This window comes from Akanthomyces muscarius, assembly GCF_028009165.1.
Source record: "Akanthomyces muscarius strain Ve6 chromosome Unknown contig_18, whole genome shotgun sequence".
NCBI lineage: Eukaryota > Fungi > Ascomycota > Sordariomycetes > Hypocreales > Cordycipitaceae > Akanthomyces > Akanthomyces muscarius.
This window is the reverse complement of record NW_026611618.1, coordinates 545,642-563,884: the sequence shown is the minus strand read 5'-3', so window position 1 is coordinate 563,884 and position 18,243 is coordinate 545,642. Positions and strand designations below refer to the sequence as shown.

At 52.2% G+C, this 18,243-nt stretch overlaps 7 protein-coding genes across 7 annotated transcripts; 3 read left to right on the top strand and 4 right to left on the bottom strand.

The window, feature by feature from the left end:
* Positions 1-446: 446 nt before the first annotated feature.
* On the bottom strand, positions 447-5,662 carry LMH87_008657 (uncharacterized protein; the record flags this gene model as incomplete). Its single annotated transcript, XM_056201864.1, has 5 exons — positions 447-4,492; positions 4,556-4,640; positions 4,695-4,871; positions 4,925-4,945; positions 5,657-5,662. The coding sequence occupies 5 exons, from the start codon at positions 5,660-5,662 to the stop codon at positions 447-449; spliced, it is 4,335 nt and encodes a 1,444-aa protein (XP_056056484.1).
* A 1,428-nt stretch (positions 5,663-7,090) lies between these two features.
* Positions 7,091-7,777, top strand: LMH87_008656 (uncharacterized protein; the record flags this gene model as incomplete). Its single annotated transcript, XM_056201863.1, has 1 exon — positions 7,091-7,777. The coding sequence occupies one exon, from the start codon at positions 7,091-7,093 to the stop codon at positions 7,775-7,777; it is 687 nt and encodes a 228-aa protein (XP_056056483.1).
* A 148-nt stretch (positions 7,778-7,925) lies between these two features.
* Positions 7,926-9,578, bottom strand: LMH87_008655 (uncharacterized protein; the record flags this gene model as incomplete). Its single annotated transcript, XM_056201862.1, has 1 exon — positions 7,926-9,578. One exon carries the CDS (start codon positions 9,576-9,578, stop codon positions 7,926-7,928), a length of 1,653 nt encoding a protein of 550 aa, XP_056056482.1.
* A 379-nt stretch (positions 9,579-9,957) lies between these two features.
* Positions 9,958-10,652, top strand: LMH87_008654 (uncharacterized protein; the record flags this gene model as incomplete). Its single annotated transcript, XM_056201861.1, has 3 exons — positions 9,958-10,031; positions 10,097-10,310; positions 10,371-10,652. The coding sequence occupies 3 exons, from the start codon at positions 9,958-9,960 to the stop codon at positions 10,650-10,652; spliced, it is 570 nt and encodes a 189-aa protein (XP_056056481.1).
* Positions 10,653-10,697: 45 nt separating this feature from the next.
* On the bottom strand, positions 10,698-11,208 carry LMH87_008653 (uncharacterized protein; the record flags this gene model as incomplete). The annotated part of the gene is made up of 2 exons (XM_056201860.1): positions 10,698-11,021; positions 11,077-11,208. The coding sequence occupies 2 exons, from the start codon at positions 11,206-11,208 to the stop codon at positions 10,698-10,700; spliced, it is 456 nt and encodes a 151-aa protein (XP_056056480.1).
* Positions 11,209-12,161: 953 nt separating this feature from the next.
* On the bottom strand, positions 12,162-13,482 carry LMH87_008652 (uncharacterized protein; the record flags this gene model as incomplete). The annotated part of the gene is made up of 8 exons (XM_056201859.1): positions 12,162-12,208; positions 12,264-12,277; positions 12,412-12,737; positions 12,821-12,942; positions 13,024-13,099; positions 13,170-13,191; positions 13,311-13,377; positions 13,431-13,482. The coding sequence occupies 8 exons, from the start codon at positions 13,480-13,482 to the stop codon at positions 12,162-12,164; spliced, it is 726 nt and encodes a 241-aa protein (XP_056056479.1).
* Positions 13,483-16,303: 2,821 nt separating this feature from the next.
* Positions 16,304-17,671, top strand: LMH87_008651 (uncharacterized protein; the record flags this gene model as incomplete). Its single annotated transcript, XM_056201857.1, has 2 exons — positions 16,304-17,239; positions 17,291-17,671. The coding sequence occupies 2 exons, from the start codon at positions 16,304-16,306 to the stop codon at positions 17,669-17,671; spliced, it is 1,317 nt and encodes a 438-aa protein (XP_056056478.1).
* Positions 17,672-18,243: the final 572 nt, after the last annotated feature.

Genomic DNA, 18,243 nt, shown 5'->3' with positions numbered 1-18,243 from the left:
GCCCGACCAGAAGCACCGACGCATCAGTATTTATTCCAGCGAGAGCGGAGCACACTCTAAATGGCCAGCCAATCCTATGCAATCTATTGGAAAATGATTTGATATATCATGACATCAATGACTGCGTTCAACTGCCGCATATTACTTGTGCATTTGGCGGCCATTTTGTGGAGCAGACGGGCAATTGGATGACGGATCGTAGACGCAACGGTGATGCAACAGCGCAGTGGAGGCAAATTCCGCACTAGACTCACTCTATTCCGCCCTCTTTTTCGATCATGGGAAATCGGCCTATTATTTTCCATCTCGGACTATTAGAATTCGCCGCGCCAACATGCTATTCCCGGCCACGCTAGTCGAGTATATCGCTGATGGGCGGCGCGAAAAGCCATTTCAATCTACCGCCCATAAAAACCAGAGATTTAGCATACTGATGAGGTGGAGCTTCATTGCTTTCTGGCGTCCCTCAAAATCCTAATGGTCCTTTCTGCCATACGCGGGTTTTCACACGCAAGCATGTATGGTGTCAGGCCATCATTGTTCGCCTGGTCGGGATCGGCTCCTGCAGCCACGAGAAGCCGAATCGATTGCTGGGCACCCGACATGACTGCGCAGTGCAACGGCGTGAGCCCTTTCTCGTCCTGCATGTTAACATTGATGCCTGGCTGCGCTGCCAAGAACTCAACCGCCCAGTCATTCTTGATCCGGGTGACCCGATTGAGCGCTGACTCGCCGTCGATGTTTTGGGTGTTTACATCGGCACCTTTGTCAATCGCATGCTGCATTCCCTTTCGATCACCGACGTTCGCCGCGGCCCGAAACTGAGCGGCCAGCCACCACTTGTTCTCAATAACGACGCCACTGCCTCCAAATTCGGAGAGAAAGACAAGGACATCCTCTCGCCCTTCTGTGGCTGCCGCTTCAAGCACACCCTCCGTAACGGTAAAGCATCGTGGACATCGGGCCTTGATCATGTTGAGCAAATATGGTGCGTCGGCTGGTACCATGACCACTCGTTTAAGAACACCCTCGCTAATGACGAGATCTGGACCGAACTGCTCCAGAATCTCAGTCATCAGCATTTTCCGTCGCCTTTTACGCAAAATCCCAAGAAGGACCTCTTCGGTAACCATACTGGTAGTGATGTAGCTTTCCAACAGTGACCTGAGATTGCACCGCTCAGAGCACTGCGCCAGCGCGAGCAGCACCGTAGGGGCATGTTGTTGCAGCTCTTGGTGTTTGTACTCCATAAAAAGCATCAGGTTCCACTCGTGACAGACCACAACGTCACATAGAAGCTCGGCAGTGATGAGAAATTGGTCTCCGTATCCCTTGAGAAGCCAGTTGCTAACGTCAAATCCATGCCGCGCGGCGCGGAGGAGGTTCTCAGTGAAGACAACATGCTCACTGAATCGTCGTACAATGAGGTGTAACATAGGCATAGCGCATCGAACATTTTCTGCTGCTCCGCATAGAATGTTCTCAGACGGGACAAATCCATCGTCCACTTGATCGAGAAACAGTTTCATCATCTCTGGGGTCCCGTACCGGGCCGCGTCAGCAACAATGGCGTCGCTTGTTATAACCTCATCCCCGCTTTGCTCTAGAAGGTATTTCACAATCTCAGCATTGCTTGCTCGTTTTGTTGCCTCTATCGCAGTGCTAATGAAGTCGTGGGCCACCCCCGCCATGAAACCAGGGTGGCCTACAACGAGCTTTACTAGGCCGACATCGTTGCTGGAAGCAGCGAGCCATACCACGTCTTCATCAATCACGACAATGTCTTTATTTTTGTTGAGTAGAAATCGAAGCATGTCAGCGCATCGCCCTGGTTCGTTCATAATTGCGCCTTTTAGAACTTTGCTAGTGACAGCTCCGAGACCCGTACATTGCTTCAGCAGGAGATCCATGGTTTCCACATCTGAAAATCTAGCAGCACACGCGAGCGCTTCCTCTGTCAGCCCCATTTTGTAGGCATCAGCGGTTATTAGTATGGTGCGTAGCGAATCGGCACCATTTACTCCTTTGAGCGCTTGTCCAAACATGTGCGGCGTGAGGATTATGCTTCGATTTGTTCGACTGATGATCATTCTCAGTACTTTGTTGGCGACCTGGACTTCGTCCATCAACACCTCAGCCATGCGCTGAGTCAGTGGCATTTCAGGGCCCAGAACACTGATGAGCATGCTCATGCAATACGCATGCCGGCCCATGACGCTCTCGTCAATGACTGCGGCCTCAACGCCTTCCACAGTATCAAGATTGACAAGTGTGGCCAATATGGCGCGGAATATTTCGCCATTTTTAGTATACGCAGCGGCGAAGAGTGCGTTGTCAAAGATATCTTGGCTACTTGTGCGGGCATTCGCTCCATACGACAAGAGAAGCTCAACGAGAGCGGCGTTGCGGTTTCGAGCTGCTATAGTTAATGCCGTCCCTTTAACTCCAGATGTCGAGTTCACGTCAGCGCCGCGATGTAAAAGTATCTTTGCGATGGGCACGCTGTTAGAGGAGACCGCGACCTGCAGAGCGCTACCCCAGTAAGCGCTCCATGCATTCACGTCGATGCCGTCTTCCTCCAGCATGTCTTCCACAATACCACGCAATCCGAGGAAGCTTACTACAGCCAAATCAGTCCATTTCTCGAAGTAGTCGTGTTCCCGGTATGATTTGCGGATGATATTTGACTTGGCCCACAGTTTTAAATAGGGCCCTTTCGTTGTTGCCAGAAGACGAGCCTTTGGTTTCAGAGAATTGTAAGAAGTGTGGTCCAGGTATTCTAGATGCATGAACCAGCTGACCGCAGCATAGGAAAAGAGCGGAAATTCTCTCAAAAGCCTGAGAATGCTAGGAGCTGTCGGTTCTTTTGCCTCATGAGCCCAGTCATCCAAGAGCAGATAAGAGACGCAGCAGTCGCAAATGTCTTTATGTAGAACAGAACGGTCTGCGAAACGGCCCTTCCATTGGAGAATTGGCGAGGGATCCGAAAGAAGAAACTCTCGAGCAGTCAAATGAATAAAAGACAGTCTGTTGTCGTATACATTGACAATTAGACCACAAAAGTTCTTCACAACGGATTTGAAGTTCCCTTTCCATCGTTGATCGGCTGCGTCGATGTGTGCTCGGAATGGCGTCTCTGCCAACGCCATAGTAAGAGCGTAGTTGGCTTCGGTGATGGTGAGCGGTCGCGTCGCCGCGAGCAGTATTGACAGTAAAGTCACAGTTATCTGATGGTTCTTACTGCGATTCAGAATCTTTTCGTAGGCCTCCGATACTTGTAGTGGTAGGCTCGCTAAAAGCGCTTCGATGTCTCTGCGACGACTGTATTCGCTCGGACTCTGCTTAATAATGTCCAAGGTCAAATGCAGCCAAAGGTATGTTCTTGTCCCCCGGCGTTTGAGATGTTCTGCAATTTTCCGACGGTCGCTAGGCTCGAAATCGGCTGCAAAATCATCCATTCGCCCATCTATGACACGATTGATATCGCTGCTAATTTCTTCGTGCTTTTCGTCCCCGTCAAAGTGCAGAAAACGCGCCCGTCTTGCCAAGTTTCGAAAAGACTGCTCAATATCGTCATACGGTCGACTTGTGATCAGAAATTTGAGCTTTCCAGTTCGTCCATCTTGTGAGTAGTAATCCTTGAGCATAGTCAGCAATGAAAAGCGGCCATTACTTTGGCATTCATCGAGCGCATCGAGCAGACAGATAATGGCTCCGCCAGACCATTCATCGGCACATCGGGCTAAGACATTCCATAAACTGTGAGGATCCTCCATTAAGGCTTTACCCTTGGTTTGATACGCCGAAACAGCGTGAGAGATGAGTGCCTTGGTTGCCTGATTCGAAAACAGCTGATGGAGGATGGCGCACAAAGCCCGCGACAGGTTATTTCGGCGGGAAGAGTCGTCCTTGAAGAAGAAGTAGCATGTCGTGGCGGTACGGTTCTCAACCGTCGCCGTGCCAGAGAAGCTAATTGTCGAACTGTTGCTCTGGAGATGGCCATGGTCGACAAGCGCGCGGGACAGAACAGACTTGCCACAGCCTGGGCCTGCAGATATCCAGAAAATATCGGACTCCAGATTATCCCTCCAGGAACAGAATGTCTGGTCGCTGAAGAGCCATTCACATGTTCCCTGGACTTGTGTAGGATTGAAGTCTTTATCCGAGGCATAGCTAGACCCTGCTGAGAAGAGTTCTTGAAGAACTGTTCCTTCTTTGTCTTTGAGCCGGCTCTCTCGCATCAACTGCAAGATATCTCGCTCAGTCTGAAAGAGCTTATCGAGCTTTGACATTTCCGTCGAGAAGTTCTCTCGGGCCTCCCGTTGCTGAAGCGGCGGTATATGGGTCTTACAAGCCTCACTAGCCTTCTCAATCGCAATTGTATTCTGCCTCCAGTCGCTCCACCCTGCAACTTTTTGCCAGGCGCGAGCGGATTGTGTCTTCGATAAATGATGCACAGCTCGAATTTGATACTCTAGTATCTGAGAGTAGACTTTGGAGAGCGGCGGGATGAGATCCTGAAAAGCCGAAGAAGAGGTGAAAAAAGTGTCCTCACATGTTTTCCAGTAGAGCTGGATGTCACCAATGCTAGCTAGCCCTTTGACCATGTCTTCATTTTTTGTAAAGGCACCAGAGAGAAGCTAATCACAGTAAGCAAGGTCACGGACTTCTTCAAAAAACATTCGCAGACAAACCGGAAGAAATATGGAAACGCCGGACCATGCTAAAGCGGCGTGTGGCCGTGCGCTGACCGCTTGCTTAATGACGGCATCAGAAAACACCAGAAGCTTGACAAGCTTCTCAACTTGATCTCGCATTTTGTGGTCTTTGCCTCCAAAGGAAAATCGCCATTGTTTTTCGTCCCGACCTTCCTGCAGCTTACGAATGAGCTCTGCGCCTGCTTCTGGGTTTGAAAATACGGCACATTCGTCACCAGCGCAAATGCCTAGATAGCTCTCATAAGCATCCATGAGTTCCCGCTCTCGCTCTCTTAAGGCTTGATAAGCTCGCGACCATAAGTGTTCAGTTATTGTCTCGTTTTCAGCACCGTCACTCGAGATCATCTCTGGTGCCTGTGCACTAGGCACAGGAGCAGTGATGCTCGCCTCTGCCACATTTTCTAGCAAAGCCTCAGATGCAGTCGCAGTTGAAGCCACTTGTCCATCTACGCGGGATCGTGCGGCCTTTTTTCGTCGCTGTATCAAGTTGCGGAAGCTTGGCATGGCACATGAGGATGTAAGGTGCAAGAAATCTTTCTAATGGCGGTGTCCTACTCAGCCTCATGCAGGCAACCCCCTGCAGCATATGCTCAGCCTCAAACTAGAATGCTTCTATATTAGTCGAACAGTAGAAGCTCACTCAGTTACTCATTCATATGTGAAATCCGCGAAGCCCAAACACGAGCTCAAGACGATCAAGAGAACCAGGCAAAAAATACATCCAGAGAGCCCATAGCTTCCTGTGCCACATCGGCACTCCTTCGTCGTGGTTGCTCGAGGCCAACGCGCGCAGGTGCGTCGGTAGCCAAATTCACAACTCACAAATGGTTTTATGATGAATGGAACTGAACAAAATTGTCTTCGTCCATATTCTAGCTCGTCCCCCTTAACTGCTTATTTGGGGGGAGAGGGGTCGTTCCATTTCGTATCCTACTTACTGTCATTCGGCGGCTCGTGTAGTATGTTCGATAGCGCGTCAGGTCTCGTAGAGGCCCTCTTTCTCTCTTACCTTACAAGCTTACAAGCTTCGCTATGCGCGCCTGGCTCATTATACAGGGGCAAAATTGGCGCGGGTACGCCTCCCTTTTGCTGAGGCTCAGGCTCAATGACATGACACAATCTACGTGCTCTAAGTCGTGGTACCGTTGGCATCCCATTTTCGCCACAAGGTCTGTGTGAGTGCATCCACGCGCGCAGCCTGCTCGTTGTGGCCCACAAGCAGTCTAGGAACTGTTCTCAATTGCTAGTAGACGTAGATGTGGGATAAGAGCGTCATAGTGGCTCGGCGTCTGGAATTGAGGTCCGCTTCTTTCGACTTGTGTGTCCTAGGAAGTGGCTTATATAAGCTTGCGTGCGAGGACTCCAGCCCGGTCTAATAGTTGGCATACTAGAGACAGCATTAACCACATAGGCAAAGTCTCTATATTTCCAGGATAAGAGGGTATTACGGCGTCAAACAGATATTAAAAGGTAATCGCTTTCAACGTGCTATAGCTGTTCTAGATTCTAGACAGCAGCGCCCTCAGGCGAAGCGTAGAGGTGCGCACTACTCAGCAGCGCTCGTTCCAAGAGGGGTTCGAATCCAAGCATTAGCAAGATAAAAACAATTTTTCACCTTCACCGCGACTCAATCAACATTAAAAAAAATACACGACTCAATCCTCGAATGTCATTTAATAATTAACGCGCCAAGCAAAAAAAGAAATTGGTTGAATTCTCTTTCTCACACAACCAGCCCAAAATTCCCCTCCGGGTCGTAATCCAGCCCGCCACGCGACGGGGGAGAGTTCTCTGCAGAGTGAAACCTCCCTCAAGGGTCATCTCCAATGCTGAGGGCCGCGGGCAGCGTAAACTGCCTGTGTACCGACGGTCGCAGGTTGCCCATGCGAGCGGGCGGCCACCGCGGCGTTCGGGCTGGGCGCCAGCAGAGAGGGATCTGACGGTGTTTGGTGCGGTTGCAAGACGAGAAAAGGACGAGAGCTTTCCCAGTTGAGCCATTACAGCCGACATTTGGCCGCGTTATTTTGGTCTATATAGGTACAGTGGCCCCACTGAATGGAGCGCTGGCAAAAGAACGCTGGCTTGTCGAGAGCACCCTTTTTTGAGGCCCGAGTTTCTCTTTCAAAATTTATTGTCTTTGCACGAGTCTCCAAACAGCGGAGTTTTATTTCTTCATATTTTTCAAAGCCATATCTCGGCTGCCAGATGAGCCGGTGTACTGGCACCTCCTCATGACAGCTCCCCGCTTTATTTTGCTACCAGAACCGACCGCCAGCTGGAGCTTTAATTGGCACCTCCGTCTTCACCACTGCTTATACAACAACGACATGATCCCTTTCTAAATATCCTCCACCAAAATCCGAGCCTTCATCATGCTCACCACACTGCCCCGTCTCCAAATCCGGCGTCCCTCGCCCACAACCACCGAATTCACCGTCACCACCCAACCACCATCCACGGTCGCCCTGCGTCTCCTGCGCTTCCTCCTCCTCGTCCTGCGCATCCTCCTCTCCATCCTCACCATCCTCCTCCTCGAAGCGCGCTGGTCCCTCTCGCCGTACTCCTCCCCCGCGCCCGCCCTGCCCCTCACCCTCCCGCACGATCTCTTCACCGCCGACACGCTCCTCTGGGCTCTCGACGCCCTGCACCGCTCCTCCACGGGAACATCCCTCCGCCACTTCTCCGCCTCGATCCCGCTCGTCATCCTCCTTCCCGGGGCTGCGCTCGCGCTGCGGACACTCTCGCGCCGGGTGTACGCCGAGGAGAGCTTGCTGGTCATGCGCGGGCTGGGCGTGCAGACGCGCGAGAGCGCGCCGAGCTACTTTGCGAGCGCGGCGACGAGGTTCATCCCCACGGAAAAGATTCGCGATATACTGGTGAATGAGGCGTTTCGGGGGTTCGAGGTCAGGTATTATCTGATTGTGGTGGTCGAGGGCGAGGAGGACCTGGTGGTGGTGTTTCCGGGTCTGCTGCCGAGACGGCGCATCGTGGAGGCGGTTTGGCGAGGCGCGAGGGAGTGTTTGTATGAGAAAAGGGATGAGAAGACGCCGATTCTATAACGGCAAGGAAAGCGAGAAGGGATTCAAGATATGATACGACGACGACTACGACCTGTACATAGATTTACACAGCTCACGGAAGCTTTAATGTTTAATAGCATCGCTGCAGAAGACCGCAATGGTTGGTTTTCTTTATTGTCTATTTATTTTATTCGTCATTCTGCATGACGGTGTCTTTGCCTTCGTTGCGTCTGGCACGCATATCCGCCGCATCTACAAACCCCTTGCGACGAGCATACTTGTCATTCAGCTCGTCCGGCGACTCGAGCTTATCCTTCTTCTCCATCGGCACATACTTGCCCGCCGGCCGTCCCGTGTTGCCGCCTTCATATAGCCGCACGCTCTGCGCCGACTTCTTATTCGACTGTGGCTTCTTAGTCTCTTCGGTGGAAGCTACCTCGGTGCTGCTACCACTGCCGGCCTGCTCCGCCATGAGCTGGAGCAGCTGGCTGGCCAGCAGCTCGTCCATCTTGTGCCCGCGCCACACCTTCCACATGCCGTCCAGGGCGCCAAACGGGCCAAACTGACCCGAGCGCATTTTGGACGAGTTTTCAGCGCCGGCGTAGATCCACTGCATGGTGTCGACGTGTGTATTGCTTGCTGACAGCGGCGTCTCGTCCGCCTGGGTGAGATCTGGAAAGACGCAGTCCCACAGCACGAGCGGCACCTCGTCGGCCATGGTGTATCCCGGCTTGCGCGGGTACTTGCCTACGTCGAGCAGCTCCGTCACAATGGACGGCTTCTCGAACCGCTGCCCGACGAGGAACAGCACCGCGACCATGTGCCGGATCTGGTGCCACAAGAACGCCGAGCCGCGGACGTGGAAATAGTACACCTTGGGGAAGCTCTTCTCGTCTCCTTGGAAATCGGCCGGCGAAAAGCCCGCGGCGGTGATGTAGGGCAGCGCGGCGGCGACGTCCTGGACCTCGACAATGTCCGACTCGAAGATGGTGCGCGACCAGTTGGTGATGAGTTTGGCAGGGTCGACCTTGCAGACGTTGCGAAAGTCCTGCTCTCCCTCGAAGCGCTTCGCCGCGTCGCGCATGGCTTCAATGTCGAGCCAGCCAGACGCGGCGCCTCCGCCAGCGGCCGAGGGCTCGGGCGAAAAGGCAGGTTGCGTGAAGAAATATCGGTACTGGCGCTCGCGGCAGGAGAAGCGGGCTGAAAAGTCTGGTGGTGGTGAGGGGCACCAGGCCAGGATTCTGATGTCCGGCGGCAGTATTCTGTTGAGAACCATGGGGTAGGGAATCTCGTCTGCAATCGGGTCGAATGGTTTTTTCTTTACTTCTGGCTCCTGTTCTTCCGTTTGTCCCTCCTCGGTGTCCTCTGCTGTGGTCTGCTCGGGCTCCTTTGGCAACGGCTTGTTGCTCCTGACACGAATGCCAATGACTTGCCCAAATGCGCTGACTCCTCTGTCCGTCCGTCCGCACTTGGAGTATTCGCAAATGTTAAAGTCGACAATCTTCTCATCCTCCGGGAAGATGAGGCAAGCCTTTGTCAGGGCATTCCAAAGCTCCTCCTCAATGGTAGGCTGGTTGCCCATGGCCTGGAACTCGAATCCTCCGTAATTCTTGCCCAGATAGGCCAGCTTCAGCGCAATGAAGCGGGTAGAGTACTTGGACGGGTCCATCTTGCGCTTGACCTTGGGCTTTGTCGTCCCAGGGGGCGATGCTGCCTCTACATCTCCATTTTGCGGCGCGGGCTCCGGGGCTGCTGGTCTCCGTTGCAGCTCGGCCTCTAGTTGACGGACGCGCTCGACGAGACCGAGCTTGGTCCAGCTGTTGTAGTTGGTGGGATCCATCTTCTTCAACGATTTGGTCTTGGCCTTGAGATATGCCGCTGGCGGGGTGGTTGAAAAACCTGCGCAGGCCCGCGGCGTGCTTGTGACTCGAGCGACGGCTTCAGCGCAGCAACTCGGCCTCTTTGCCCGCCAAAAGGGCTTCATAAAAACATTTAACGATATCCTAGAAACCTCTCTCTTTTAGTGTATCCCTCTCATTGGAAAGAAACTTGATGCAGGGCTCTAGAGGCTAAAACCGGGGCTTGAGTGGTGAGTTCTGAGTGGTTGTGGCTGATCGAGGTTAGCGTCCCGCGAAAAGTCATTATCGGCGGGCGGCCGGCCTTATCTCTCGGCACGCCGTTGGGAGGTCGAGAGCCAAACTTTACACCATGCGCCAGATATGGCGTCCGAAGCGGAAACAATCAAGCTACTGCTAGTGGGTGACGAGAAATGCGGCAAGACGACGTTTTTATCGTATGTATTTCTCATATCTAGGAGCTACACTGTGGCCGGGTGCATGTGACTGACAGCCGGGATAGGCGGCTGAGCGCAGGCGAGAATGTGAATCCGATACCGCTGCTGCGCGACATTGACCAACCGTTTATTTTCAACGCAAATTTTGCTGAGAGAAGCTACCGTCTGGAATTCTATGACACATCGAGCCCGGAAAATTGGCGTCTGCTGGACCCCGACATGGTCGTCATCTGCTATGACATTAGCCAGCGGTTGAGTCTGCTGAGCATGAAACGTTATGTGGGCAGCCCAGGGTCGCGGCCGCAATCGTCAAGCAGCGTATGCTGACTGTTTCAATAGTGGATTGATGAAGTGAAGAAGTCGTTTCCTCGAATCGACGGTCTGCCCATTGTCGTCCTGGGCTTGAAGCGTGACTTGCGCTCCGAGACGGATCCAAACGGCATCATTTATCCACAAGAGGCCTATCAAATGGCGCAGAGTTTGAGAGCCGATCGCTATGTCGAGTGTTCAGCATTTACAGGCGAGCTCATCAAACTCGCGTTTGAAGATATATGTTCAACGGCGGTAGATACCACCAAGGCAGCCGGGGGGCAGAGCGAGGGCGGCTGCGCCATTCTGTGACAAAGGGCAGCGCCGCATTTAGCGTCATGATTCTGGATATAGATTTCAAGGGGCTGCTTCGGCGGCATCATGCATGGATGTATCCCCTTCAACTTCCTGAGGCTCTGGCTCCTCAAACTGGCCCAGAACTTCGGAAATGGTGGTGACAAGCTGCTCCTGTTCGGTCTCGGTGTATCGGTCGCCCATGTCCTCGAGAACGGTGTTTAGAGCTGCGACCGAAGAGGGTCGCAGGTTGAGAATCATGACGACCTCGCCCTTGGACAGCTCAAAGGGCTGCAGACGCTCGATGAGGGTCTTGATGCATGAGGGTGTATAGGTGATGGGCGTCTGGCTAAGCGGACTCGGCGCGGTGCGGAGGTACTGGAGCAGCTACGATAGGTTAGCAATAGAGCGTCAGATAAAATGCAAATTCAGCGAATCATACCTCACGAGCAACGGTCTCCATATTGGGAGGACCACGACGCTTGGTCTTTTTGTAACGGTCCTTTTGGTCGGCTACATGTTGGTAGACCTCGTAGTTGGAGAGGACAGCAGCCTGGGCCTCAAGAATCTTCATGCTAACGGATGATGCGCCTGGATTGGTGTAGTATAAGAGGAGGCTCGCGCGTTGATATTAATGGCAAACCAATTCCGATGGGGATGCTCTGGCGATCGGGCGGCGAGCCTTGCTTGGATTGAAGCTTGCCCAACTTTTTTTCTGGCAGAAAACAAGCTCCAAGTGCCCGCCCTGGCAAAGCCAATCGCCGTGGGGCGGCTCTGCGTACGTAATGCGCTGTAGCAGGAAAAAATACAGGGCCTGAGTGCCGGCTCGTAGCGTGCTCCACCCACCTGCCCTACCACTTAGGTAGGTAGCAACAAGTTTAGGGTAGCGCGCCATGTACTGAATATCAATAGATGAACCACTGGAAGCGCCCAGCTAATGTGTAGATTATATTAATCATTAACAAACAATGAGGGTGAATGCTAGTAGGAAATACATGCTATGCCTGTGAGTCGTTGACGTTCGTTGGCCCAATACTCTTGACGAGCTACTTGGTGGCTGGCGGCCATCTGCCACTCCCACTTCATAGCTTGTTTTAATGTCATGTTCCTTGCCCGTTCCCGGTACTACATTGTTTGCCCGCGTCTTAGCCATCCACTTTGTCTCTTTTACAAACATTTGCGGTCCGTCGATCAAAATCTACCCCCCGCTGCCAATGCATATTCATTGACGACGTAGCGGCCAGTCTTCGGGGGCACTTGGGCGGGCCGCCGCCGCTGGCGTGCTAACTGCTGCCTCTTTGGTAGTGATTTTACGTCCTCTGAATTCGGCGATTTACAGGACTTTCCGAGCCTACGAAAACGAGGGCATCATAGGTGGCTCCGCCAATCATTGAGCCAGCTAGGTTCGAAACCCAAGGTCCAATTACCCACCAGTTATTGCCGAACGCCAGAGTATCACTATATCCGACCGAATAAGCTATGAGACGAGGACCAAAGTCCGCGGCTGGATTCAGCGCAGCCCCCGAGTTATGCCCGAATGTTAGCTTCAAACTTGTCACTAAAAGCCCAAGGATCTAATTTTGTAAGTGTTAGCAAAACCTCAATGTATTGATTGACCCTCGGGCTTACAAATGCATGCATGCCTGCTCCAGGAGTATCGTTTCGATCGTCACCCAAAGCAAGCATAACAACAACAACAATAGCGCTTTGTACTATTTGGCAAAGAACAGCTCCTTTGGTGCTCATCCAATCCTTTGGAGTCCCAAAAAATCCAGACCAGCTGGCCTCCAAGGTCGGATCTGCATGCTGTATCATCTCGTGGAAGACACCGTACGCCAACGCGCCGGCGACAATCCCAGCAAACAACTGAATGACGATGTATATAATGCACTGTCGCCATGGAAAGCGGCGGTAGAAGCTAAGGGTGATGGAAATGGCTGGATTCATATGAGCTCCAGATACACCACTTCCGATGTAGATTCCGAGCATCCATGCAAAACCCCACGCCCAGCTAATCTCGAGATTGCCACAATTTTTCCGAGACTCTGTCGAAAGCATGGAGTTCAGTGTTGCTGAAGTTGCCAAAAATATAGATATGACCGTCTTTTATTTTGGCAAGTTGCTCTTGTCAGCATAAACAATCAGATATCTCCCCTTGGGGAGGAAAGAGCGAAAATGAAACTCACAGACAGAAATTCTGCGAATGGCTCGGGATAACGCGCGCGTATCCTGGCCCACCAATTGCGTAGTTCGTTTGGATCTTGGTTTCGTTTTTCAACTTCTGGAAGCTCCTCGTGGCCTAACGGTTCTGCATCTACAGCAAATTGATTTCCCGGTTCTCGAAACCAACGCGACGAGTGGTTTCTTGATTGAGTTGACCCGAACGTACTTGGAGAGCCAGGCACGGGACTTGGCAATCCCCCGCCCGCTTCCAGATCTTGGGGGAGTTTGCGACTATGATTACTCTTTTGATGGTGAGTCGTGTGCGGAAAAGGCTGTGCGAGGCTGAAAATAGGTTTCCTCAGTTCTCCATACCAAGGATTCTCCTTCAAGTAGGCTTCATTGGTCATATTGTTAGATGGAATCCGTAATGCGATTGCCTCGGGACGTGTAAATCTTTTCCTGGCTTGAACTTGGTCCCTCTCTCTTCGGCTGACCTGACGAGACGGTGCTGACGTAAAGTAGTCCAGTCTGTTTTGTAGGGACCTTTGCAAACCAGGTGTTGGTAGTGTTGTGATTTCCCCTGGTAGCCAGTCAGTACTTTTTCTGCTTCCCTCGTACGCGACTATCGCTTACCGGCAGCACTTAGCTCCGTTGGACAAGGGGTGGGTGCTGTAGATGGGTGCATCTCCGCTGTAGTAGAGATCTCGGGCTTTGGAGTGTCTTCTTCTGGGCGATTAATATCATTTAAGCTATTCTTATATTCTGCTCGCGTTTTTTGCATTCTCGAGCAAATTTATTGCCCTCCTCTTTGAAAGTGGAACGATGTCCGCGGTGAAACGGTAAGCCTTGTGCTTGAATTTGTGAGAAATTGAGGCAACCTGCTCAATATACAATCGCGCTGATATGTATTGCATCTAGAATACGGCCAAAGTAATTTCACACGATATATATATGCTCCATGGAATGTGCAGAGAAACCCTACCACCTGTATGAGTCACAACAAAGACCCTCCAACATGTGTAACGATACCATCATCGAATGTAATGACGGTTGCATTAGATAGCAGCGTCAATGTTTTGTTGGAGGAAGAGTTTTTTTATCTGCTACAAGATTTCGAAAGTCGACTAAGAGTGGTGCACTCACAGACTGTGCATCGGCCCTCTTTCTCCACTCGAACGTCAAGGCCCGGACATACCTCCGGAAGCTACCCTTACTTTCTGTAAAATTTGGTTCTCACCAAAAATAGAAGTATATTTGATGTAGATCAATACTAGAAGACATCGAGTTTACCAAATTCAACACGTCGCAAATGCCTTATTTTATGTACCTCCAGGTAGAGACTGTTAGTGGTTACAGTGGCCGGAGGTGCTGCCCCTCGGGAGCCCCAGGGATAGGCCCTGACAATCTGAGCAACAGGAATTCAAAACCAATCATTAGACTCTTGCCGCTGAAGGCCCTCATACTCTTTCCTGGGATGTCATGCGCGTGTCATCGTGCTGAATCTGCCTTTTTTACATAGTCATGCCTGGTACATCGCGGCTGGCCCCGCGGCCCACACTAGTATATGTTTTAATTTATGTTCATAGTGCTAAATACTACTGTGACTATTGCATTATTCTAGGCTTGTTGTCTTGTGTTATATGAGAAAGAAGGTCGGGGAAAAGGGTCCGTGACTTATTTTGTCCTGATACAGTCTCTCGGAGCTTGACTCTTCCAATTGTATCCTGATGGCCTACGGCGCACCAGCGCATCTTTAGAGCAACGCGTACTGGAAGAGGCGCATTATCAAAGCACCGCTGCCGAAATCTCGATATGATAGATGACAGGGCTATGTGTACACCTCTAGCTCTACAGGCCATCTTGATGAAATTAGAGCCCATTTTTTCCTTGGAAAACTACTCGACAGATTTTCAAAGTGCAATTGCCACCTCAATACTTAAAGCCAGCATCCTGCCACTCACAGCGGCGCAGTGCTTAGCTGCGGAGGCACATCTTCAGACGAAAAAGAAATATTCAGCGGCACTTTATGCTTAACGGACAGCAACCTCGACCAAAAACACGGTGTTTCGTGTATATACTAACGTTAGTAGAGGCAGACGTAGGATCTCTGGGAATATTCAAAATTCTTTGAGAATATTTACGGCCATGTCCCGTAGCGACATCGAGGTTCGGCTAGTGCATTGCGATACGGGCGCATGTCATGGCATTATGAACTCGGAAATTGCTCTACCAGCGAGCAGCGCCGTCGGGCACGATCCTCCCCTCCTACGGCGCCGTGCTCCGCTTCTCCCACAAGCCGCTAGTTGGTTAACTTAGGTCCGTGTAGATGCTAGCCACGCCTCGCAGTTAGATGTCGGTGATTGGCTAGCCATTTCCGGTATACTTGGCTCTGGAGTTTCACTTGTCCTCCGTGTATACCAGGTTTATTACACGGTTAGGCGTTGTCTTTCAATTATATAAAAGACGGCTCCTGCGGCACAAGTCGCTGGTAATACCAAAAGTGTACACAGCCGACGACATATGGCGAGTCGCAGCTGACCTCTTCTTCATGACAGCGGGCTACACTCCCTTGGCGGACGCAACGAGATCTCAGAGGGCTTCGGGGTGACGCAGAGCCTGCAGTTTTACTCGCGCATGCTCCTTACGACCCGTCTCTCTTCTCTGTTCAGTCTGGCCGAGACTGAGAAATTGGACAGAGGCAGCACGTCGACCCATTGATTCTGTGGCACATGATGTGGTGTATAGCATCTAGTTTAATTTATTTGTAAAAAGCCAACAGCCACCTATCGAAACGGCCTTGCATAAAGAACCGCTAGAGACATGGCTACTGCGGCGCCAACCGCCAATGGCGCACCGCCTAATAAAAACCGGTGTAAAGGTGCGTAGGTACCTAGCCATGCAGCATCTGCATTTTACCCCACCAAGCATGGCAGCCGTAGCCGTAACCGCACCTGCACCTCCCTCCACCTGCAGCTTTTTTTTTTTTACAGTGGAGAGCGGCGGGGGACGGAAGCAGTACCGCACCGCACCGCAACTCACCTCAAACCTTGACTCAGGCCTCGCCTTGCTCTAGCCGGCCTGCCCTTTGACTCTCCGGATTTTTCATCCTTTCCTATCCATCACGATGCTGCTTTGATACAGGCCCTCCATCCCTCTACGCTTCACGCTATCCCGCTGCGCCTGCTGGTCTTGACCAAGCTTGCCAACTGCGACGATTTTTTTTCCCTCTCTTTTTCTTTCTTCTGTCATCGCGCTCGCGTGCCTGCTTCTGGTCCGTAACCGGTGCGACGCAGGCTAAAAAAAAAAGTTGACCCTCGGCATAGCTAAACCGCTCGCTTTGACGTTGCGTCATCACCACCCCGCAGTCTCTTCGTCTGTCGCTCAATTTGACGCACAAGGCAATTGGTTGATAGTTTTTTTCTCTGCTGTCAATTTCTTCGACCATCTCGTTGTATCAGCAAACAGTCGACAATCGACTCATCGACCGATCTCGCCCTCGAACAGCCATGGTCCGCAACATTGTCCTCCTCGGCGGCAACTCCCACCCCGAGCTGACCGACAACATTGGCAACATCCTCTGCATTCCTCCCGGTAACCGCATCCTTAGCAAATTCTCAGGTGGTGAAAGCCGCTGTGAGATCAAGGACTCGGTCCGTGGCAAGGATGTCTACATTGTTCAGTCTGGTTCCGGCAACGTCAATGACAACCTCATTGACCTCTGCATCATGATCTCGGCCTGCAAGACTGGTTCTGCCAAGCGTGTCACTGCAGTCGTCCCTCTGTTTCCCTACTCTCGTCAGCCCGACTGGCCCTACAACAAGTCCGGCGCCCCTCTATCACGGTCCCACGAGAATGGGAGCAAACAAGATTACACCTTTGAGAGCGTCCCTGCGACGCCGCGCCCGGGTGGGCCCAAGAGCAGTGGCCTCAACAACGGCGTCAACAGCCTTGCTGAGAAGCTTGCTAAGAACAGCATCTTGGAGGATAAGCCCGAAGGCGCCGACCACGCCACTCCCTCCAAGCGCGTTGACAGCGCCGCCAGCCTGGCTTCCCACGCTCGTGGCCACACCACCGAAGGTTCCGTCTCTTCGCAGCGCAGCTTCACCACCCACGACTACGAGAAGCCCAGCATCGTCAATACCTTTCACGCCAAGCCAGGCTATAAGCAGTGGGTTGCTCAGGCCGGTACGCTCGTTGCCGACCTGCTCACGTGCGCTGGCGCCGATCACATCATCACCATGGACCTCCACGACCCCCAATACCAGGGCTTCTTCGACATTCCCGTCGACAACCTCTACGGAAAGCCCCTGCTACAAAATTACATCCGGCAGTACATCCCCGGCTATAAGGAGGCCGTCGTTGTCTCGCCGGATGCCGGAGGTGCCAAGCGTGCCACGGCCATTGCCGACAGTCTGAACATGGACTTTGCTCTCATTCACAAGGTAACATGAACTGCCGCTGCTTGCTGCCATGGAAACTCACATGCCCTCTAGGAGCGCCGACCGATCAAGTTCACCGAGCAACGCAACGCCAGCATGATGCTCGTTGGTGACGTCGCCAACCGCATCTGCATCTTGGTCGACGATCTCGGTGACACGGCCAACACCATCACCCGCGCTGCCAAGCTGCTCAAGCGTGAGGGCGCCGTCAAGGTGTATGCCCTGCTAACCCACGGTGTCTTCAGCGGCGACGCCATTGCCCGCATCAACGCCTCGGCGATTGACAAGATCCTCGTCACCAACTCGGTGCCTCAGACTGAGCACTGCCGTCTCTGCCCCAAGCTCGAGGTGCTGGACATCAGCGCCGTCTTCGCCGAAGCTATTCGTCGTGTCCACCACGGCGAGTCCATTAGCGTTTTGTTCCAGCACGACTGAGCGCACGCAACACGCAGAGTCAGCCTGTTACCAGCTAGTGTAACAGTTTCTTCTTCTCCCAATTTCCTTTTGTCAACCATGGAGCTCATCAATTATTTCTACACGGGGTCTTTTTTTCTGCGAGGTTTGTTTAAACACGACAGCTATGATCTTGCGAGTCAGGATCAAGAGACAAAAAAAGGGGACGTAGCGGCGGGGGGGCCACGATGAAGATGAGAGCAGCAAGGGAAAGTGAATGCTTCTTTACGCTCCTTCTGCAGTATCTTTATCACTTTTCATTTTTCGTTTTTCTTGCGAGATTTACAAAGATATACGCTTTTTATACAGGACCAAAGTCCCTCACCGGGGCGCATGATAGAATTGTAAAACCCATACCCGGAGAACCACCATCAAGAACCAGGACCGCGAGCGGCAAGGCAAATGTAGGCGTGATGCGGCTGTTGTACCGTCATGCTGTTTGTTGATGTGTCGTCGTGTCGTGTTGCTGTGTTTTTTTGCCGAGGTTGTCCACATTGCGAGGGGTCAGACGGATGGCCAAAACAGCACGATTTTGGCATGCGGTTCACGCAACT